Consider the following 23371-nt stretch of genomic DNA (forward strand, 5'->3'; position numbering starts at 1 on the left):
TTTTTGAGTAACTCTTTTGGGTATATTTTTACTTTAAATATTATTTACTTTTATTTCATTAAGATTTCATGTATTTTTATTTTTTACTATAATTTTTATATGTTTTTTTTATAGTAAGATAATAATGAATAAAAAAAAAAAAAAACTATTTTAAATGCAATATATATCAATATATTTTTTTTTTATCCATTTTTCTTTTTTCTTTTTTCTTTTCTCCTTTTTTACTTTTTTCTTTTTTCTTTTTTTTTTTTTTAATTTGTATTATATTTTTATTCATTTTTTTTTTTTTCTATATTTTTATTTATGCTTCTTTATTATATTTTTATTAATATTTTTAAAAATTTTTATTATTTGTTTTATTATTATATTTTATATCTTTAATTAATATTTTGATATACTTATATTTGTATGTTATTTTTATTTATAAAAAAATTACCAATGTTGTATTTCATTTTTAGCATGATTCGAAATTTTTTTTAAATAAGCTATTTCTATAAAACAATAAGCTTAAAGTTTAAAAGAGAAAAAATAAATACATAAAAATTATAAAGAATGTTATATATTTGTTAATTTTAGTACATATATGCATAAACAACAGATATATTGAAGCAATACATCAATTTTTTTACAAGAATATATCAAAGTTTTTACTAAATATATCAATGTGAAAAAAAAAAAAAAAAATATATGTTTAAATCAAATTTAAAAATTTTTTTTAGTTTATTCAAGTTAATTATCTATAAAGAATTAATATTAATTTTTAAATTTGTTTTTAATATTTTCACTGTTATTTAATATATTTTTTTATCCTTTAAAGTAATAAATAAAAAAAAAAATATATAACATAAAAAATGAAATAAGCAACATTATTATTTCATTATTGTAAAATTTTTAATTATTTTTAATAAAGTGTATAATTTTTTATTTTGTCAAATATATTTTTATTTATTTATTAAATTAAATTGTTTTAACAATGACAATGACAGAATACAAATCTACATTTCTTTGGTGTAAAGAAATAATAAATGAATTAAAAAACAGAAATCAAAAAATATGTAAAAATAACAATTTTGGAAATGGTGTATATAAGAAAGAAAAGTTACCAATAAAAAGAAAAAAAAAATGTACTTGTAAGCAACACAAATATATTAGTTATATTTATAAGAATTGTTGTATTTTACAAAAGTATTGCTATTATAAAGTATGCGTTTGCCAAATTAAAAACGAAAATTTGAGAAATTTAAGTAAATATAACAAATATTTATTTTTAAAAAATAGCAATAATGCATATAATGAAAAAAAAAAGAATCAGATTGAAAATTTTAATGAAAACAAAAATTTGGAAGAAATAAAAAAACAAAAAAAGAACTGTAATATATCAGTATGTTTTAATAACTTTGATAATAAATACAGGAGGGATTTAGTGATAACAAAAATATTGATATTAACTTTGTTTGATCCATCTCTATTAAAAATATCCTTAAAATTTTTTAATTTTTTAATGATATCAATCATAAATCAAATATTCGAAGAAGCACTCTTGTTATCTAGATATAACTATACTACTATAAATAAGGATAAACAAAATGAAGAAGAAACAAATTCTAAATTTATAAATGTTAATATTAATGATACAAATAAATTAAAAAGTAACAACAATAAAAAAAAAAATGTAGATTTATTAAATAATGAAAATAGCAGCAAACCTACTTTACATATTTATGAATTTATTAAAAAATTTAAGATAGATAAAGAGATTTATTTTTGTATGATATGCATGAATTGCATATTATTTAGTAAAGAATTATTTTATAAAAATACGATTGATTATTTCTTCAAGGAAGTGCTACAAAAATCTATTTATTGCTGCAATTATTTTAAAGGAATATTGAGAAAGTATTTAGAACAAAAAAATTATTACCCGTGTAAGTGTAACATATATTATATATATTGTATTAAAATTTTATTGATATATTATTATTTAACTATAAATAATATACTTGATAAAAATTATTTAATTTTATTATCACAGTTTTTAAAATGTAAAGATCCATTTTTTGAATCATTAATTTATTTAATATATTTAAATTATTATGAGATTGGTAATTGCTCTAATGGAATTTATATAAAGGATAATATTTTTTATAATGGTTCTTTGTATAAAAACGAGAAAAATAACTTTATCGATAAAAGCAAAGAGAAAAAAAATGAAGACTTTAATATAAATTTAAGTAAAGGAGAATACAATTATTTTGATGAAAAAGAATTTTCACAACTTGAAAAAAATTGTCATAATAATAAAAATATATATAATATATTACTAATGTATAATTATAACATAAAAGACTTAGAATATTTATACATAGAAAAATTTCATTGTAATATAATAGAAAATAAAATTATAAAATATTATGTAAATATTGAATCAACATTATACCCAACATTTGAATTAAAAGTAAAAAAAAATATAAATTTGTTAGAAAATGAAAATAATTTTATTGTTACCAAAAGGCTAAACATAGTTATTGAAACATTAATAACAAATATTTATAATAAAAAACCAACAATTTTAATAGGAAATCAAGGTTCGGGAAAAACATCTATAATAAATTTTATATATGAAAAAATATATAGAACAAAAAATGAAACAGAAAACATCATTAGTTTATATCTAGATGATATATCAGACTCTAAATCTATTTTAGGAATATGGGAAAGTAATGAAAAGTGCTTTGAATTTAAATATGGTATATTGACAAAGGCCATGAAAAATGGAAGTTGGATCATTTTTGAGAATATTAATAATATTTCTAATAGTGTAATAGAAAAGTTGCATGAATTAACTAGTAAAGGGTATATATATTTATCAGAAAAAGGAGAATATATTTATCCTCATCAAAACTTTCGGTTATTTTCCACAGTAACCGTAAACAATGATTATAACAATATAAATAATTTAAATAATAAATATTGTACAAGTGATAATATAAATAATGAACTCATAAATAATAATGAAATGAATGAATTAGTATTAATAAATCATAAACCTCATAATTTAACTAGTTTATTCAACAAATGGCACAGTATATTTATTGGAAATTATAGTAATAGTGAAATAAAAGAAATTTTATATAAAAAATTAAATAAAATTAACGACAATTATAAAAACATACTTTTGGATTGCTATAATACTATTAAAATAGATTTGGACAAATATAACATATTAAGGAATATTAATTTACATGATTTAATAAAAATCATAAATAGAATAAATAAAAGGAAAATATTTATATATGAAAATGAAAAAACAAAAATACATCTATTTCAAATTTGCAAATCTATTTTAATTTCTCACATACCTAATATTAATTTAAAATATAATTTTTTAATTAAATTAATTAAAATTTTTAAATTAAATGAAAACAACGTTATAAAATATATGAAATCATATTCACTTAATACTTATATAAATGAATTTAATGAAACGTTAAAAAATGAATATCCAAAAATTAATTTTAACTTTGATAAAATTTATAATTATTCTTTTTTATTAACGTCCGTTCATAAATCTATAATATATGAAATAATTGAAGGTGTATATAACAAGGAAAGTATATTATTAATAGGTGATACAGGAGTTGGAAAAACAGCATTAATAGACTATATATCAAAAATTTTTGAAAAGAAGTTGCATGTATTCGTTTTTAGTGAACAATCGGAGGCTTCTGATTTAATTGGTAATTATTATCCTTTTAATATAAATGTTAAAGCAAATGAATTATTTGAAAAATTAAAAAGATTAACTAGTAAAATGAAATATATTTGCAAAAAAGAATTAAATTTGTTTTATTTAAAGTTAAGAATAATATTAAGCGAAAAGAAGTATATTACATTTTTAAATACATGCTATAACTATGTAAAATATATTATGGAAAATTTTAAAAAGAATACAAAGCTATTTGATATGAAAATTATAAAACAATGCAAATTTTTTCTTTCTAATTGTAAAAATATAATTAATTTTTGGTGTAATAATAACGATAATTTAAATAAAAATTATGCTTTAAATTATAATTTTGAACAAATTTTAGAAATAAAGGGAGATATGGAAGAAAAAAAAAATACTAGTAATAGTCAAAATAATGTAAATGAGAAAATAAAAAAAGGTGATAACCAAGATGATATGAATGAAGAACAAAGTAACAAAAAGATGAATGAATTAATTTTTAAATTTCATGATGGTATTTTAATTGATTGCATAAAAAATGGCTATTGGATTTTACTTGATGAAATAAATTTAGCACAAACAGAAATATTACAGAGATTACAAGGATTAATGGATTCATCAAATAAATACTTCGATGTTGTTGAAAAAGGAAATGAAAAAATAAAAATTCACGAAAATTTTCGATTATTTGCCTGTATGAATCCGCCTATAATTCCAAATTTAAGAAAAGTGAAGGAAACAAATAAGTCGAATGATTTAAAAAGTGTTAATATTAATAACAGCAATGGTAATAATAATTATATTAACTTAGAAACAAAAGTAGGAAATGAAATTGACTTATATAATAGTACTATATCTGCAGGAAAAAAAGAATTACCATTTATTATTCGAAATAAATTTACTGAAATATTTGTTGATGAAATTTTAGAGTATGATGACGTCGAAATGATAGTGAAACACTTTTTAAAAGATATAACATGTGATAATATGTTAATAAAAAATATTACTAATTGTTATTTAGAAATTAAGAAAGAAAGTTTAAAAAATATGAATAATTTAGAAAATAAACAAATATCATTTTCTACAAGAAATTTAGTGAGAGCAATAAAATATGCTATATATGTTCATAAAAGAACGTTTAAACCTCTATCTTTGCAAGTTGCAATTAAAAATGGTTTTATTTGTAATTTTTTAAGTTGTCTAAATTATGATAATCAAAAAATTATAGAGAATATTTTTAATAAATATTTTAAATATACTCAACATAACAACGTAGAAGACCACAGTAATACAATGCATATTGAAAAAAATGGAATTATAGATTATAATATGCTGGAAACTTATTATCAATATAAAATTTATGATAAAAAAAAAGGAAGAGAAGAAAATGCACCATATTTAAATAATTTGAACGATACGAAAAATACTTCTAATTCTAAAAGTGATATAGATAAAAATAAAGAAAAAGAAAAATATGCATGCATAGAAAATAGTTGGATATTATGTGGAAATGAGCAAATAAATTTAAAAAATATATTATCTAATTTTATAATCACAAAAAGTGTAAAAGAAAATATAAAAAAATTAGCTTTATGCTTAAGTGGAATAAAAACACCAATTCTGTTAGAAGGAAATACATCTGTTGGAAAAACCTCTTTAGTTAAATTTTTTGCTGATATAACTGGTCATAAATTTATAAGAATTAATAATCATATGAATACAGATATAAACGAGTACTACGGCCAATTTGTTAATGATAAAAAAAGTGGCAATTTAATATTTGAGGAAGGTATATTTGTAAAAGCTGTTAAGAATGGATATTGGCTTGTATTAGACGAATTAAATTTAGCTCCATCAGAAGTTTTAGAATCATTAAATAGAATTTTAGATGATAATAAAGAATTGTATATTCCTGAATTAAAATGCTATATTAAAGCTCATAAAGATTTCATGCTATTTGCTACTCAAAATCCTGCTAATAATAGTTATATTGGGAGAAAAGAACTATCTAAAGCATTTAGAAGTAGATTTATTGAATTTCATATAAATGATTTCAAAGTAGAAGAATTAGAAATAATTCTACATAGAAGGTGTACTATTTCTCCGAAAATTTCTAAAAAAATGATAAATGCGTATACTGAATTAAAAAATGTGAAATCCAATTATAATTATTTTAATGACAATTTAATGACCTTAAGAGATTTAATTAAATGGGGAAATAGATATCCAAATAATAACTTAGAGGCAGCTTTACAGGGTTACTATATTATTGCAGAAAAATTGAGAAGCGAAAAAGACAAAGAAATTGTTAAGAATATATTGAGTGAGAATTTTTTAAAAAAACAGGAAAAACTTGTAATTGATTATGAAAATGATGAAGATGTTAAGTGTTTGAAGAATTACTTTATAGAAAAAATTTCTAAAATAAATCATTTTAAAAAAATTGAAAAATCTAAATTAAAAAAAAATAGTTCTATTGTTAATGATAATATAAAGGATTTCTTAGATAACAAAAAGAATACCAAAACGTGTGATTTAGATTTATATGATAAGAACAATAATAATGGCTATAATTATGATGATTTAAAAAGATTCCAATATTTAAAGAATATGTATTTTGGTAAAAATACATGCAGAATTATTTGCTTATTATTAAAATGTTTTAAGTATAAAGAATCTCCTTTACTAATAGGGGAAACAGGATGCGGAAAAACTACATGCTGTGAGTTACTGAGTTTTGTCGAAAATTTAAAATTAAATATCTTAAATTGTAATGAAAGCACTGATGTTTATGATATAATAGGTAGTTTAAAATTAATAAAAAATAAAAAAGCAGATTATGATAAATTAAAAAAAAATTGCATTGATTTATATAATGAATTTTCTAAATACTATGAAGATAATTATGTCTATAATTATTTAAGTGGGATTATTTATGAAAAAATTGTAGATATAAAAAAAGAAGACTTTTTAGTATTTAATCTTTATTTACAAAAAAAATATAACTTAAATGAAAATATTAAAAGAAAATTGACAAAAATGGAAAGATCAGTGAATAATCTAAAATCTGTTTTTACATGGTTTGATGGAATTTTAGTGTCTTCTTTAAAAAAAGGAAATATATTTTTAATGGATGAAATATCATTAGTTGAATCATCTGTTATTGAAAGATTAAATTCAGTTTTAGAATATGAAAGAACATTGTTGCTAACAGAAAAAGGAGGAAAAAATATCAAAAATTTAAAAGCACATGACAATTTTTATTTTATAGGTACTATGAATCCATGCGGCGATTTTGGAAAAAAAGAAATTTCTCATGCATTGAGAAATAGATTTACTGAAATTTTTGTTAGTAATTTTTCATATGATTCCAATGATTTTTATTTTTTAATTATGAAACAAATAAATTTTACAAAAGAAAAAAATATAAAATGTGAAATCACCAAATATATTTGTCAGATATTTCAACAAGTATCAAATGACAAATCTTTATCATCTGTAACTCTTTCTGTAAGGGATTCTATTAAGTGGATTACTTTTATGAATGCATATGTGAATAATAGAAAAAAATTATATAAAGAAAAAAAGAATGAGCTAAAAGTACAATTAAATAAATTAAAAAGTTACTGTATACGTAGTTTTTATCATAGTGGATGTTTAATATTAATTGATGGAAATGAAGATATGAAAATAAAAGAAATTTTAAAGAACATATTAATAAAAACTTTAGAAAATTTATGTTTATCTATTAAATATAACATAAAAAAAAAAGAAATAATAATGAACTATTTTCATGAACCTTATAACTTTATATTTAAAAAAAGTTATCTAAAAATGAATGATTTTCATATCAAATTTAAAAAAAATTTCGATTGTAATTTGAATAAGTTTTCTCAGAATTCTCATTTTGTATTTGAGACACCAAATATTAAGCAAAATTTATTTAAAATTGTTAGAGCTATGCAATTAGACAATTCTATTTTAATTGAAGGGTCACCTGGGGTTGGAAAAACATGCATTGTAAATATACTAGCAAAACTAACGCATAATAAATTAATTCGCATCAACTTATCTGAATGTACAGATATCTATGATTTTATAGGATCATATTTTCCCATTAAAGATATAAAAAATGAGTCAAATAAAAAAAAAAGGAAAAATGAAGAAGAAATGCAAGAAAATAAAAAAGAAAGAGAAGATGAAAATATTAACAGTGAGAGCAAAAAAAAATTTCAGTATTATTGGAAAGATGGAAAATTAATTGAATGTATGAAGAAAGGATATTGGATACTAATAGATGAAATCAATTTAGCTAATCAACAAACATTAGAAGGTATTAATTCTATTTTAGATCATAGGAAAGAAATATTTATACCTGAAACTAATGAAATTGTTAAATGCCATGAAAATTTTCGTTTATTTTGTTGTCAAAACCCCTATAAAGAGGGAGGTGGAAGAAAAGGATTACCAAAATCCTTTTTAAATAGATTTTCAAAAATATATTTTGAAGAATTAAATGAGGAGGATTATCTTTGCATTGTTGAAAAATTATATGGTAATTTTATATCGTTAGATATAATAAAAAAAATCATAAAATTAATTTTTATAATAAAAAAAATTAATGTTTTACTAAATGAGAGTGAATGCTGGATATGGAATTTAAGAGATATTTTAAGAATTTGCAAATTCATTAAACATAAAATAGCATATAATAATTTTCTTACTATATGTGATATGCTTATATGCAATAGATTAACATGCAATGAAGATAAAAATATTGTAAGGAGTATTATAATAAATGTATATAACCACAATGAAAATTTTATTAATAATATATCTGAAGTGACGACTAAAGAGAATTTAATTAACTTTATTAATAATAATAAAAATAATAATTCAGTATATTCCAATTTTATTAATTCTTTTGATTATGATGAAAAATATTTTTCATATGAAAATGTACTATTAAACAAATATAAAAAAAACGAAAATGTTTCTAATGATATTTCTCTCCCCTTATTAAAAGATGAAAAAATTCTTTATGGATGTTTATCAGCTATAAAGCTACATGTTCCTATTTTATTATGTGGAAAAAACAATTCAGGAAAGTCTTCATTTGTGCATAAATTGGCGTCTATTTTCAAAAAAAAACTTTTTGATTTTTCATTAACTAATGATATAGATACATTTGATTTATTCGGATGTTATGAGCAAAATAGTAGAAATAACGCAATTATAAAATTCGAAAGCCAAATAAATAAATTAAATAAACTAGCTCTAAAAATTATTTTTAAAAAAAAAAATTTAGCTACTTTTCATTCTAATTATTTCAGTAAAAAAATAAATAATCTTGTATCTTCAAAAAATCATGAAAAAAAAAAACATAATAAAGTAAGCACAATTAAAAAAGTTATGCAAATTAAAATAAACATAATGAAAAAGTTAAATTCTTTATCAGTTAATTATATAAAGAGTTTAAAAAATAATAAGAAAAATAATTTAAAAAAAAATCAAAATAATTACGTAGAATTTATAAATAATTGTAACAAATGTGAACCCAGTGAGAAGATAAATAATATTCTGTCTGGCATAATTCATCTTTGCAAAATTATAAATACAAATCAGATTAATGAAAATATTTATGTATATAATGAAGGAAACTTTATTAAATCAATTAAAAATGGTTACTGGATATTAATAAAACACTTACATTATTCTACACCATCTTTATTGGATAGATTGAATAGTCTTTTTGAGGAAAATGGATACATACTACTTCATGAATTTGGAAAAAAGAAAAAAATTAAGCCTCATAAGAATTTTCAAATTTTTTTAACATTAAATTCTGAAGAGCATTATAAAATTAGTAAGGCTTTACGAAATCGCTGTTTTGAAATTTATTTTGGAATAAAAAATGAATATGTCAATAATTCACTCAATATTGATAATCATTTATGTAGCAGTCCTCTTTATAGAAATATATGTGAAACTACATATAATGATATATTTGATATGCACAAAGGAAGTTATGGTAACTTTTCATTTAATAATTTTATAGATTATTCAAATAAAAATGGTATGAATTTAAATTATAAAAAGAACAACGATCATAACAGATTCATTAATTCATTTAATGATTCCAATTTCTGTAGTAATTTTCTTTTTCATTTAATTAACTTATGTTATAATTTTCAAAATAAGCAATATAATGAAGGCCAATCAACCAATAACAAAAAAATAAAGCAAGATCATTTAAATTTAGTAAAAGAAAATAATTTGTTTTTTTATATAATAAAGAATTTTTTAAAAAATATTAAAAAAAAAAATAATGATAATATTATAAGTGAATTAATTAATTTTTTTTTTAATAAAGATATAAAAATTAATTTTAGAAAAATATTAGATTATATAAATTATTGTTATAATTCATTTAGTGCAAATGGGATTAAATGCAATAAGGATATAATATATTTTTGTTTAATCATATCTTTGATATCTTTTATAATAGAATATATACTAGATGAGGAAACAATAAAGGAAAAAAAGAGGAATTTAAACAAAAAAAATTATAATCATATTTTTAGAAATAACTTAAATATATTATTAAATTACAAATTTGGAAATAATTTATATTATATAGATATATTTATAAATTTAATTTGCACTAATTTCTTATTACTAAAAAATAATAGTAAAATAAATTTAAAAAAATGGAAGTATACTTTTTTAAGGTCATTTGGGAATTTTTACTGTGGAATATTCTCAAAGATTAACGAAAAAGTTCAAGCATTCTTTTATCCATTTTTTAATTTCCTGAATAATGTTTTAATTGGAATAATATATAGATTAAAAAGAAAACTCGAAAATTTTGTAAAAAATAAAAGTCTAATGAATTCACTAATACGTAATATAAACAAGAGCAAATTGGTTCATAAAATATCCTCGAAGTATTTCATTTATTTTTATTTTCACATATTTATAAATTATATATATAATTATAACAAAATATATAAAAAAAGAACTTTTTTTAATGAAAATCAAGGAGATCAAAATATATGTATATTTAAAGATAAGGCATTAATTAATTCTTTCTATAAATTAAAATTAAACAAGATATTTTGTTATTTAGTACAGTGTTTTATAGAGGATTTTTCTGTTTATGACATATATTATAGATATCAGTATTTAGTAAATCTTAAAAATAGAATTTCCATAAGAAGAAAAACATTAAAAAAAGATAATTATGATAAAAACGTAGAAAGATATCTTAATTTTATTACTAATAATGTTATTTTTAAGAAAATGAACAACTTTAATGTAATAAACAACTATATATATAATATCATATATATAGAAAGAACAAATAATAATGAAAATATAATAAAAAACAAGGAAAGTAATAATGAAGAGGACAGTAATTATGTAAAATGTAGTAAATTCAGAAAATTTATGAAACCATTACTTATCTGCAAAAAATTTCTCTTAAATAATTTTGATTTAGGATTATCAAAAGTTTTATATTTTTTTGAAGCATTTTTGAAATATAACTTTAGTTATATTTATTTTATGAGGAATAGAAATAACAAGAAAAAAAAATGCTTAATTTTTCATAATATGAACAAGTTTTTGATCCATTTAGAAAAGTTTATTTTCAATTTAATTGATAACCTTAGCAATACAGTTAATAAGGATATATTTAATTATTATGTTTTCATTTATATATTTGCTTTTGAAATGATAAGCAATAAAAATTATACAACAACTTATAATAAAATTATTTTTTTAAAAGATACATTAAAATTTCTCTTTAAAATTAGCAATTTCAATAAGAATAACGTTATATTGATGAAATTCTTGCATATATCAAAATTATTAATTGAAAAAAGTATACATTCTCTAAATAATTATAGAATATATGATTTCAATAGAAATAATAGCATTTATAATGATACTGATTCTAGGAAATATAATAACAAATTATATATACATTGTAATAAAGAAAAGGACATGAATTATTTAAGTATATATTTTGTTGATAAATGGATTAAAAATATCTTTGAAATTATAAACAATATATATGTAAGTTATTTTTTATATATTAAAAATAGAAATAGTTACTTATCTATTTTATTAAATCTTCCTACATACGGAGATAATTTAAAAGTAATCAATGATTTTAATAATAATGAAGACAGAAATTTTAACAAGAATACTGAAAGTTTTCTTATTCAAACGAAATCCTTTTCTCATGCTTTAAAATTTTTACAAAGTGAAAATGATAATTCTAAAATTAATGATATAGAAAATATGATAATTAAAAATTTAATTGATAAAAATGAAAAATTAAAGATAAACTCGAATTCATTTGAATTAAATTTTTCTTTAATAGATGATATTATTAATAACAGTTCTAAAAATTATATTAGAAATGATAACATTATACACAAAAGCCACCAGTTGTTATTTTATTATGAATTTATTATTTTTAACATAAACTTAAAATATTTATATAACTCCTATATATATTTACTAAATATATACATGTGTTTAAAATACACGAACGAAAATAGTAAACATTGCATAGGAAACAACGCAACATTTCATTTTACTATTGAAGAAGTTGATAAGTTAAATAATAACAGTCATGTAAACATAAAAAAAATTTTAAGTGAAATATACACTTATTTGGAGAATATAGATAACACAATTTTTATATTTGAAGAAAAAGTTGAAATCTTAAGTTTATTAAAAGAAAAATATGGGATGATTGAATATGCTGAAAAAAACATAAAAGATGAAAATAATGTAAATAATTTCAGTTTAAATGTAATTTTTATTATATTAGAAGAAATTTTATATTTAGTTTACTCATTTTTAATGAATGTTTACATGATAAGAGATGAAAACTATAATTATGCTAAACAATACGTTGACAAAGTAAATGAAAAAAATTATTTAATTAATGATAGAAAAGTCGATGAATTATCTTCAAGATATAATGATAGAATAGAAAAAAATTGTGTTACAGAATTCACTGATAAGAAAAATGAAACGATTTTTTCAAATAAAATAAGTTTTGTATTTAACAATTCTTCTTTGGATAAAAATGTTTCAGAGAATAGTTTAAATAAAAACAATAATCAAAATATAGTAGAAATGATAAATAAACAAATTGAAAATCTAATCATTACATATGAAGAATACACTATCTTTAAAAATATTTACATACATAAAAATTACAAAGATATTGCAACATATAAATATTATTCTTATTTAAATTCATCCTTATTTAATAAAACAGTGATATTTGATTCTATTATAAATATTTATAAAGAAATGAAAAAAAATAAAGTGACATTATTTTATTTAAATAGTAGCAATTTTATTTTTAAAAATTTAAAAAAAAATTATTATGATTATATAACAAAATTACCATTTAATAAGGTTTATCAAGTATTAGATAATAATTCGTTATACATGACTGATAAAAATCATATAAATTCTATCAACAAAAATTCTTTATGTTACTTTTTTACTTTCTATATATTTACTATATTTTTTAATATAATGAATAATTTCGAAAATCAATGTATTGATAAAAATAAATATTTTTGTCGTTTTTACGAGATATACAATATTATAGTTTATAAAAAAGAAGTATCTATTGAAATACTTCTGTATTTATTAGAATTATATAAGTATTTTTTTAATTTGAAAAAAGAAATTAAATTTAATAAGAAAATTCAAAAGTACGTTTTTATTTTATTATTTCTCCTTTTTAAAGCAGTAAAAAATAATTTTAGAAAGTGGAATAAAAAAAATATTTTAACACGTTATAATATTCAAAACAGTACAAATGATATTAATTATGGAGAACAATTTATTATAAGTAATGGCAAGTTTATTCAAGAAAATGATAAAAATGAAATGAATAAAAATAATAATCAAAATATTATTATTAATGAAATGAGTGCAATCGATTTATCCAGAAATTATATAGATAATAAGGCAAATTTTGACATATATGAATGTGTGAACAAAAGCACAGTAAGAAATCATAATAATCATATAGACATGAATGAAAATAAATTAGAATATGATTTTGATTATAAATATAGTTATATATATAATTATATAAGGGAAAATAATGAGATAACCGAGGAGAATTTTGATGAAATTTTAGAAATTATGTTTTCTGAAAATAAAATTCTTATTAATTTAACAAATAAGTATGATGGCGAGGATTTTATATACATCATAGGATCACTATATATATCTCACTACTTTTTAAATATAATTTGTACAGAAATAAGGAAAGAAGTTAAAGAAATATTTAAAAGAATAGAACTTAAAAACTATTTTAAAAGTGTAGTTAATTCAATCAAAGAAGAAATATATATGGGTGCTCAACATAATTTATACATTGAAAAAATTGATTTGTTTGAAGAATTATCTTATAGCAATTTTTTTAAAACAAAAAAAAAAGAATTATTGAATGAAAAAATAAAATATGTAAAAATGAATTTACCTTTATTACCAAAACTAATGAAAAATATAAATAAAGAAAAGAATAAAAAAGTTTTAAATTTAATGAAATCAGATCAATATAATTGTAATTACTTTATTACCCATTATATAAATAAAAATAATTCGGAAAATATTAAAAATTTATATATCAAGTTAAAAAAAGATTTTAAGAGTTTTATGAAAAATGTTTTATCATGCTATAATATTGAAAAAATATTATTCTCTCTGAATGATTGTAATGATTTTATTAATTTTTCATTAATCTACTCATGTTTAAATTTCATCTATCATATAAGAAAAAACTATAATTTAATTTTAAAATTCACACATACCATCACATATTCCTTATGTATCTTCATACATTCTCTACACAATATAAATTTTTTTATTTTACAGCAAAAGGAACAGAAAGATTTATTTAATATTAATAAATTAGATGAAAAGCAATCACAAAAAGACAATCATAACTTATATAAGTATATAAAATTTCCTCTTAATTTCAATAAAATTATAAATTTAAAGAAAGAACAATATGAAAAAATAAGTGACTTAGAGTATTTTGATTTTATGATAAAAATTGTTCAAAAACCTAAGGGTATTCTTAAAGAATTCGATTTTTCAAATTTATTAAACTGCTTAAAAATACTATGTAAAAAAATTGTAATATCTAATGAATACGATTCTATATCAAATATGAATGAATTATTTAAAATTGAACAGTTTAAAAATACTACAATAAAAGAAAATTGTGAAAATATCGAAGAGGATTACATAGAAAAAAATATTGAAAAAGAAATAAATGATGTTTTTTATTCAGAAAATTATTTCTTAAACACAGAAAATGCTGATAATAACATAACATATTATTCTTATGAAAAAAATGAAGTAGACAATGAAGAAATAGAACTATCTAACACAGAAAAAAAAAAGGAAAATTTTAGTAATAGTGATTCAACAAAAAATAATAATGATAGTGTTTCTGATAAATTAAAAGAGGACAAAGAAAAATTAAACGAAAATTTATTTAATAAAATTATATATAAGATCATAAAAATTTTTAAAAAAAAAGATACATTTAAAAACAAATCAAAAAATGAAATAGGTAGAATAAAAAAAAATATAAATCATATTTTAGATATGTTAATTAAATTAAATAATATGTCTTCCTCTCAAGAGGATAATTCTGCATTTTTGTTAAATAAAAAAAATGAAGAAAAGAAATTATTAATTTTTACTTTAAACATAATAGACAATTTTGGAAATATTATAAAGTATAAAGATGATAAATTTCTAAATTTTAAAAGGAAAATATTTGAATTATTGTTGAATAATAAAAAAAATCATGCTTACATAAATAAATATATAAATTTATTAGAATACAATTTCATGGAATTCTTTTTTAGTGCATTAAATGATGTGTGTTTTTTTCTTAATAATTCAAAAAACGAATTTATTAAAATATATAATGATAGCAACAATTTAAATATATTAAATATTTTAAATGCAATTGATAATATTTTAGATATTCCTTTAAATGATGTTAAGAATCAAATAGAAAGAATAATTTTAAAATTAGAACATTTAGTGAATTTAATTAATTCTCTTAAAAAAGATAATTTTGCTAATTTTGATGAAATCAATATGAATCGCTTAAGTGATCTCATGAAGAGTAATATACTAGAAGAATTAATGATTTATACAATTTACTTTAGATTATACAAATTGGAAGAAATAAAAAACATTCGAAAAAATATAAATCATAAAATCATAAAAAAAAAGACTTTAAATTTATTCGCCTATTTATTTTATTTATGTTATGATGATACATACGATAATAAGAATTTGGAAAATATGAATTATAGTAACAATGATATTACAAATGACAATACAAAAATTAAAATAATTAAAACATTTGAATCACTTGTAATTTTTCTAAGAGATTCAATGATTGGTGAATTTTCTGTGCGTTTAAATCTAATTTTTTTCATAGCAGATATATTTAAAAATTCAGAAAATATAAACGAAAAAATTATGAGTAATGTATTTTTAAATGTATATAATTATATGCATATATATTTACCTTTAATAAAAAAAAAAATCAAAATTTCTAAGAGTTATTTTGATTTACAATTAAAAAAATCTTTACAAAAAATTAACTTTGATTTAATTGACTTAGAAGCATACAAAGCAACTATAATTAAATTTAAAAAAAAAATTATTTACTTTACTAAATTATATTTTCAACAAATTAGTATAACAGTAGACAAGTTTATTATGGAGAATAAGCATTCTTTGTTTACATCTGAGATAAAAAGAAATATGAAGAACAATAATAAAATTAATAGTAGCTCAGAAAATAAAAATACAAGAAGTGTTTCAAGTAAAACTTCATCAAGTAACTTGTTATTGGATGAAAATTTAATGAATTTATCAATAAATGAAAATTCGTCTAATTATGAAGAAGTAAAAGAAAATTCATTAAAAAGTGATTCTTCAATGAATACAAAAGTTTTTGATAATGAACTATTTAGTCATGAAAAAGAAAAAGTGAAGAAAATTTCTGAAGAAGAACATTGCATTTATAATGAGATTAATGGACTAAAATATTCCTTTTTAAATTTAAGAAATAAAATGAAAAGATTAAACCTAAAAGAATTTTTAAATAATCTCGATAATTATTATAGCTTTGAAGACTTATCAAATAATTATGTGTGTGAAATAAAAAATATTTTAAAAGATCAATGTATTAATGCAACTATTAATCAAAAAAAAAGATGGATATATATACTAAAACATTTTATTACTAAAAAATTAAACATATCAGTTTTAAATGATTTAAGTAACTTTACATTTTTTTCTAACCTATTTAAAGATTGTATATATTTTGACAATACTGCAAACAGTAATATTTTATTAGAATACTTATCATCTGATGAAATTATATGTGAGTTAAAAAATTGCTTATCCTACATGGTAGAAAATAATCCTCATATAGATGAAGAAAAGAAAAGAGCTAAAATAAATGAGTTAAAAGAAAATTTATTACATTTTGAATATGATATAAAAAAAAATATCACAAGTAAAAAGTTATATACTTTTAATTTTTTAGATAAAATAAATTATATTTTAAAAAATAACGAATATAAAAATTATAAAATACTTTATTTAACTATATATATAAAATCGATTAATATGCATGAAGATATTAGAAATGATGAAATGCTATACTATCTTTTTAATTCTATTAATTTTGAATATTTTAATTTAAGAAAAGAAATTAATACTTTCTATCACCATTTTGTATTTTATTATTTAATGATATCAACGCTGATACTTGAAAAGAAATATAAATTAAATTATTTGGCAGTAGATATGAGTATATTTGAAAATTTTTTATTAAAATGTAATTTTCTAAAGAGTACGTTATTACAAAATTTAAGTATATTTTATGAGTATTTATCAGAAGATGATTTTTTCAAAAACGTTTTATTTTGCGTATATAAAATTATATATATTGTATATAATTCCAACGAATTCATAATGTTCAAATATTTTAAAAACATAGATAATATTAATTGTTTAAAAGAATTTTTTAAAAATATTTCCAATTTTAAGCTTAAAATAAATGTAAAGTTTTTAAATTATATTAATGAAAGTACTAAATACTTAGAAAATAATTTGTATAAAATATTTTCTTTAAACATTGCTCCTTATTTTAAAAATAAAATATATTCACATATAAATAAGTTTATTGAGTCGTTCAAGGCTATAAATCAAAACATTTCTGATGAATATAATAAAATACATATGAATTCATATCAAAATATTGAAGAAAATAATAACGAAGGAGCAATAAATAACTTTTGTATGTATAATATAGAATATGCAAATAATCAAATTTTTATTTTTATAAATAATATTATTAATAAAAAATCAATAATATATAAAGAAGAGTATCCAAATTTTCAAGAATCCAAAAATGTTAATGAAATTTATTTAATGAAAGATATTATAAAATTATACTTAAGCGTATTTTCTTCTGCTTCTCTAAAAGAAAAAAATAAGAAAAATTTAGAAATTTTTTTTTATTTAAGTAAAAATTTATTTTATTTTATAAAGTGCATATTTTTATATTTTTTAGATATATTCAATGGTTTTTCAAATATTTCTTTATACTTTTTAAAAGTGTTGAAAATTTTATATACCAAAGGATTGTGTAGAGAATCAAAAAATGAAAATGAAGAAATAAAAAATGAAAAAGAAAATGAAATATTTCATAAAATTGATTTCTTAAAAGGTATCGGTTTGGGTGAAGGTAAAGGAGTAAGAAATATTTCTGATAAAGTTGACAATGAAGATTTAGATAATATTTATAATGAAAATGAGAACAATTTTAGTCAGGATGAAAATGATTTTAATGAAGAAGCTATAGAATCTACATATAATTTTAAAAATTTTTGTGAAAAAGAATTAAATGATATTAACGAGGCAAACAATAATAATAAAAATAAAATGGAAAATGAACAAGAAAACTTAAATATGGAAAATAATAATAACAATGGAGAACAAAGCAAAGATAAAGTTAATGAACAAAAAGAAATGAATGAAAAAGATTATGATGAAGTAAATAAAAGAACAAACGAAGAAAATGAAAATGATTTAGAAGAAAATATTGATGACGTTTTTGAAAAAAATAATAAAAGTCTCAATCAAAGTGAATCTAATACTTTGGCAAACAATTTAAAGTGCAAAGATACAAATACAGATAATAAAGAAACTGAAGAAGAAGAAAAGGAAGATTTTGATTTAAAAAAAAAGAATCAAGAAAAAGAAGAAAAATTAGAATATGAACAAAAAAATGAAGAAATCGAATTAGATGAAGAAGATAAAATAACTGAGGAAGATGACAATGATTTCAATAAAGAAAAAAAAATTGAAAAAGAAAAAGAAGAAGTTAAAATTAATAAAGATAGTGATTTGAATATGGAGAATAATGAACAAAGTAAAGAAAATAACGATTCTGATTTATTGAATATTGAAGAAAATAATGATAAATCTGCACATCTTGATAATTGCATGAATCAAATGAATGATAAGTACAATGAGGGAAATGAAAATAATTATAATGATTTTGATTTTAATTTTGATTCAAACTTTGAAATAGAATCAAGTGATTTTTCTAAAAGTTGTAGTGAAAAATCGTTTTCAAGCAAAGAAGATTTAGATGAGGATAAAATGGAAGAGAGGAAAAATGATTTAAAAAAAGAAGAAACGAATAAAAGTATAATTGATGAAGCAGATAGTGAAAACAATTTTCAGAATGTTATAAGTGATGAGGATCAAGCTATTCTTGATGAAAATATAAACAATTCAGATGATATACTTGAAGAAAATGAAATAAAAGATAATGAAAACAATTTAAGAGAAAACAAAATTGATAAAAATATCAAAGGCTTCAAAAATAATCAAAGAGAAAAAAAAGGAGATACGAATAATAAGAAAATGGAAGATGAAAAAAAAGATGATGAAACTACTAGTAATAAAGAAGCTACTGAAGAAAAAAATGAACTTGATAAAAGTGATCAAGCTAAGAATGAAATTGAGCAAACCACTGAGATACAAAATGAAGAAGCATGTGAACTGAAGGATGATATTGAAGGTAAAAATGATAATGAGGAACAAAATGAAGATGATATTGATGAAAACAGTGAAATAGAAAATGAAAATGGGGAATTATATGAAGAAAAAGATGATATTAGTGAAGTATTAAGTGAGAATAGGAGTGATATCGAAGAAAGTAATGAAATACAAAATGAAAATGAAAGTAAAGGTGAAACTGAAGAAATAAATAAGATTCAGAAAGAAAGTAAATTATCGAAAATAGATGAAAATGAAAAAATAAAGGAAAATAAAAGATGTAATTATGAAGATGAAAATGAAACAATTAAAGAAGATAAAAAAATGGAGGAAAATTCAACTGAAAATGTAACAGAAAAGTATTATGACGCAGAAGAATATGAAATGGACCACTTAAAAAAGGGATATAGTGAAGTAGAGAAAAATGAAAACAATAATGTAATATATGAAAATAATGAAGTAACAGAAAATGATAATACCCCATCATGTGGAGAAAAAAATATTAACAACATACATCAGAAAAATACAGGAAAAGAAAATAATCAAGAAGAAAATAATGATTCGAATACAAATGATTTTTCTTTGAAAATTGATAAATGCAACATATATACAGAAAACTTTGTTGATATAACAAATTTCATTGAAAAATTGAATGAAAACCTCCTTAATTTAAATGAAAAGAACTCATCCGTTAATGAAAAAGAATCGATTGAAAATGATAAATTAAAGAAGAAAGAAAAAGGCTTAAATAAAGATTTTAATATTTCTGAAAAAGATGAAAATTTGAATGAAAAGGAAAATATAAATGAAAGGAATATAGATAAGGATTTTATTAACAAGAATGATCATTTGAGTCCCAACTTAAATGAAATAAGTGAAAATGATTCCATGGATAAAGAACAAGAAAATAGTGAAAAACAAAAAGATGCTTGTAATTCAAGCAAATTGAATAAATATTTAAAAGAATTAAATACTAATAATATAATGTATGAGCAAGAAGAAAAAATAAAAGAAAATGAAGAAACAAAAAATTCCGATAATTATGATAATAATGATGAACTAGATAATTTTACATCATCAACAGAAAATAATTCTTTAGATGATATGAGAACAATAAATTGTAAAAAAAAAAAGAATGAAATAACTTCAGAAGAAAATAACGTAAGAGAAGAATCAAGTGATTCCTTATTGAAAGAATATGAAAACATAGGAAAAAATCGAAAAGATGAAATAGAAAATGACACAGTTAATAATAGTGACTATTATAAAGTTCATGAAAATATAAAAGTTTTTGAGAGAGAATATATATTAGAAAATGATTACGAAGAATTTCAGAAAAAAATAAAAAATGAAAAGTTGCATGATGATAATTTTAATGTGGAGTATGAAAAATTATATAACCAAATTAATAACGAAACAGAAATGATATCTAGTCAATTATGTGAGCAATTAAAAATTATATTAGAACCAACTGTTAGAAATAAATATGAAGGAGATTATAAATCAGGAAAAAAATTAAACATAAAAAAATTAGTAAATTATTTTGCAAGTGATTTTAGAAACAGTAAAATATGGAAAAGAAAAACAAAATTGAATAAAAGAGATTATAATATATTAATTGCAATAGATAATACAAAAAGTATGAAAATAAATAATATACAGAAAATGACATTAAATGCTATATTTTTAGTTGCTAAAGCTTTTGAAAAATTAAATGTAGGAAAAATAGGTATATGCTCGTTTGGGGAGAGTGAAGTGATTAGTTCAAACAATGTTGTTTGTTCAATGACAAATAGTTTGAATAAACAAGATTTTTTAAAAATTTTAAATCATTTTCAATTTAATCATGATACTCAAAATTCCTTCGATAATGCAATGCTAAATGCATTAAAAATTTGTAATTATATTTTTAAAAATTCTCATACGCAAAATAATTCGAAAAATCAAATTAATCATTTAATGCTCATAATTAGTGATGGAAGATTTAATAAAAATTCAGTTAAGGCAGAAATTTTTAAATGTATTCAAAATAATTTTATTCCTGTTTTGATGATAATTGATACACAGCTAGAGAATAATAAAGCTCAATCAATATTTAATTTAAAACAGACTTTTTATAAAAATAATAAATTGGAAATTGTACCATATCTTAATGATTTTCCTTTCCCATATTTTGTTGTTGTTAATGATATAAATGATATACCATCGTTAACTTGTGACATCATAAGGCAGTGGTTTCAAATGCTTAATAACAAATAAATTCAAACTATATAGATAATCAAAATAAAATTTAACTAAGTATCTAATGTAAAAACTAAATAATTCTAAATGTAATAAAAATATATATATATACATAATATAATACACTATAATAAAAAAAAAAAAAAAATTATACAGTGAATAAATAAATGCTTTTATAAAATGAAATTAGTTACATTTATTATAAAAGCATCCTTTTAGGTACACTTAACTTTTTAATAAATTTCCATTTTTTTAAAAAAAATTGTCATTTTTCCTATTAAGTTATTTGATTTTAAAGAATAAGCAATATATAATATTATTATGAAGAAAAAATATTTTTTTAACAAATAATTTGTATATTTTATAACAAATATTTTCTTTGTTCTTATAAATTTGTTTATTTTGTTTTCTTTTAAAAATTTTAAAACATATAAATTAATAAAAATATGCTTTTCTACTTTATTTTTTTTTTTTTATATTATAAATTTAAAAATTTTTCGTTCTTTAAATAATTTTTAAATTAATTTAAATGCTATTAATTTTAAAGTAATGTTTTTTTTTGCCATTTCTTTTTTATTATAGACTTAAATTTTAAATTTTAACTTAGTATATACTATTTGAAAATAAATGTTTCATATTTTAATTAAAAATAATAAAAACAATTCATAATTAAACAAAAACTAAATTTCATATTCACATTTTCCTTAAATTCAAAAGTACCTCTAATTTATGATATTTTAATCAAAAAAAAAAAAAAATATATAATATATATATAAATATATTTATAATAATTGCACATTATGTTCATGGAATTACAACTGAAATTTTTTTTCAATGTAAGTTAATAATGTAAAAAAGAATAAAAAAAAGAAAAAAAAATTCTTATTTATATCTCAAATATATTTTATTATAAAACGGAAAATTTCGTTCATAGAGTTGTTCTATAAGTTGCAACTCAAATTTTAACTGTTAAAATTTTGCTTAAAATTTTTTAATAATAAAAAATTGGAAATTTTTTGATTCTTTTTTTATTATATATTACATTTTATTATTTATCTATATATTTTTATTTTTTTATATATATTGAAAAAGGAAAATTTTCAATATAGATATAAGAAAAATATACATAAAAAATAAAAATAAATAAGTGCATGCAGAAAGGGTGTGTGTGTTAGGCCCTTTTTAATGTATTCTAGCTCATAACTTTAAAAATTTTTCTTTTATATATTTTTTTAAATG

General features: G+C 19.0%; 1 protein-coding gene across 1 annotated transcript; it reads left to right on the forward strand.

The window, feature by feature from the left end:
* Positions 1 to 973: 973 nt before the first annotated feature.
* On the forward strand, positions 974 to 22150 carry PRELSG_1316600 (dynein-related AAA-type ATPase, putative; the record flags this gene model as incomplete). Its single annotated transcript, XM_028678694.1, has 1 exon — positions 974 to 22150. The coding sequence occupies one exon, from the start codon at positions 974 to 976 to the stop codon at positions 22148 to 22150; it is 21177 nt and encodes a 7058-aa protein (XP_028535814.1).
* Positions 22151 to 23371: the final 1221 nt, after the last annotated feature.

Source organism: Plasmodium relictum (genome assembly GCF_900005765.1).
Source record: "Plasmodium relictum strain SGS1 genome assembly, chromosome: 13".
Classification (NCBI taxonomy): domain Eukaryota; phylum Apicomplexa; class Aconoidasida; order Haemosporida; family Plasmodiidae; genus Plasmodium; species Plasmodium relictum.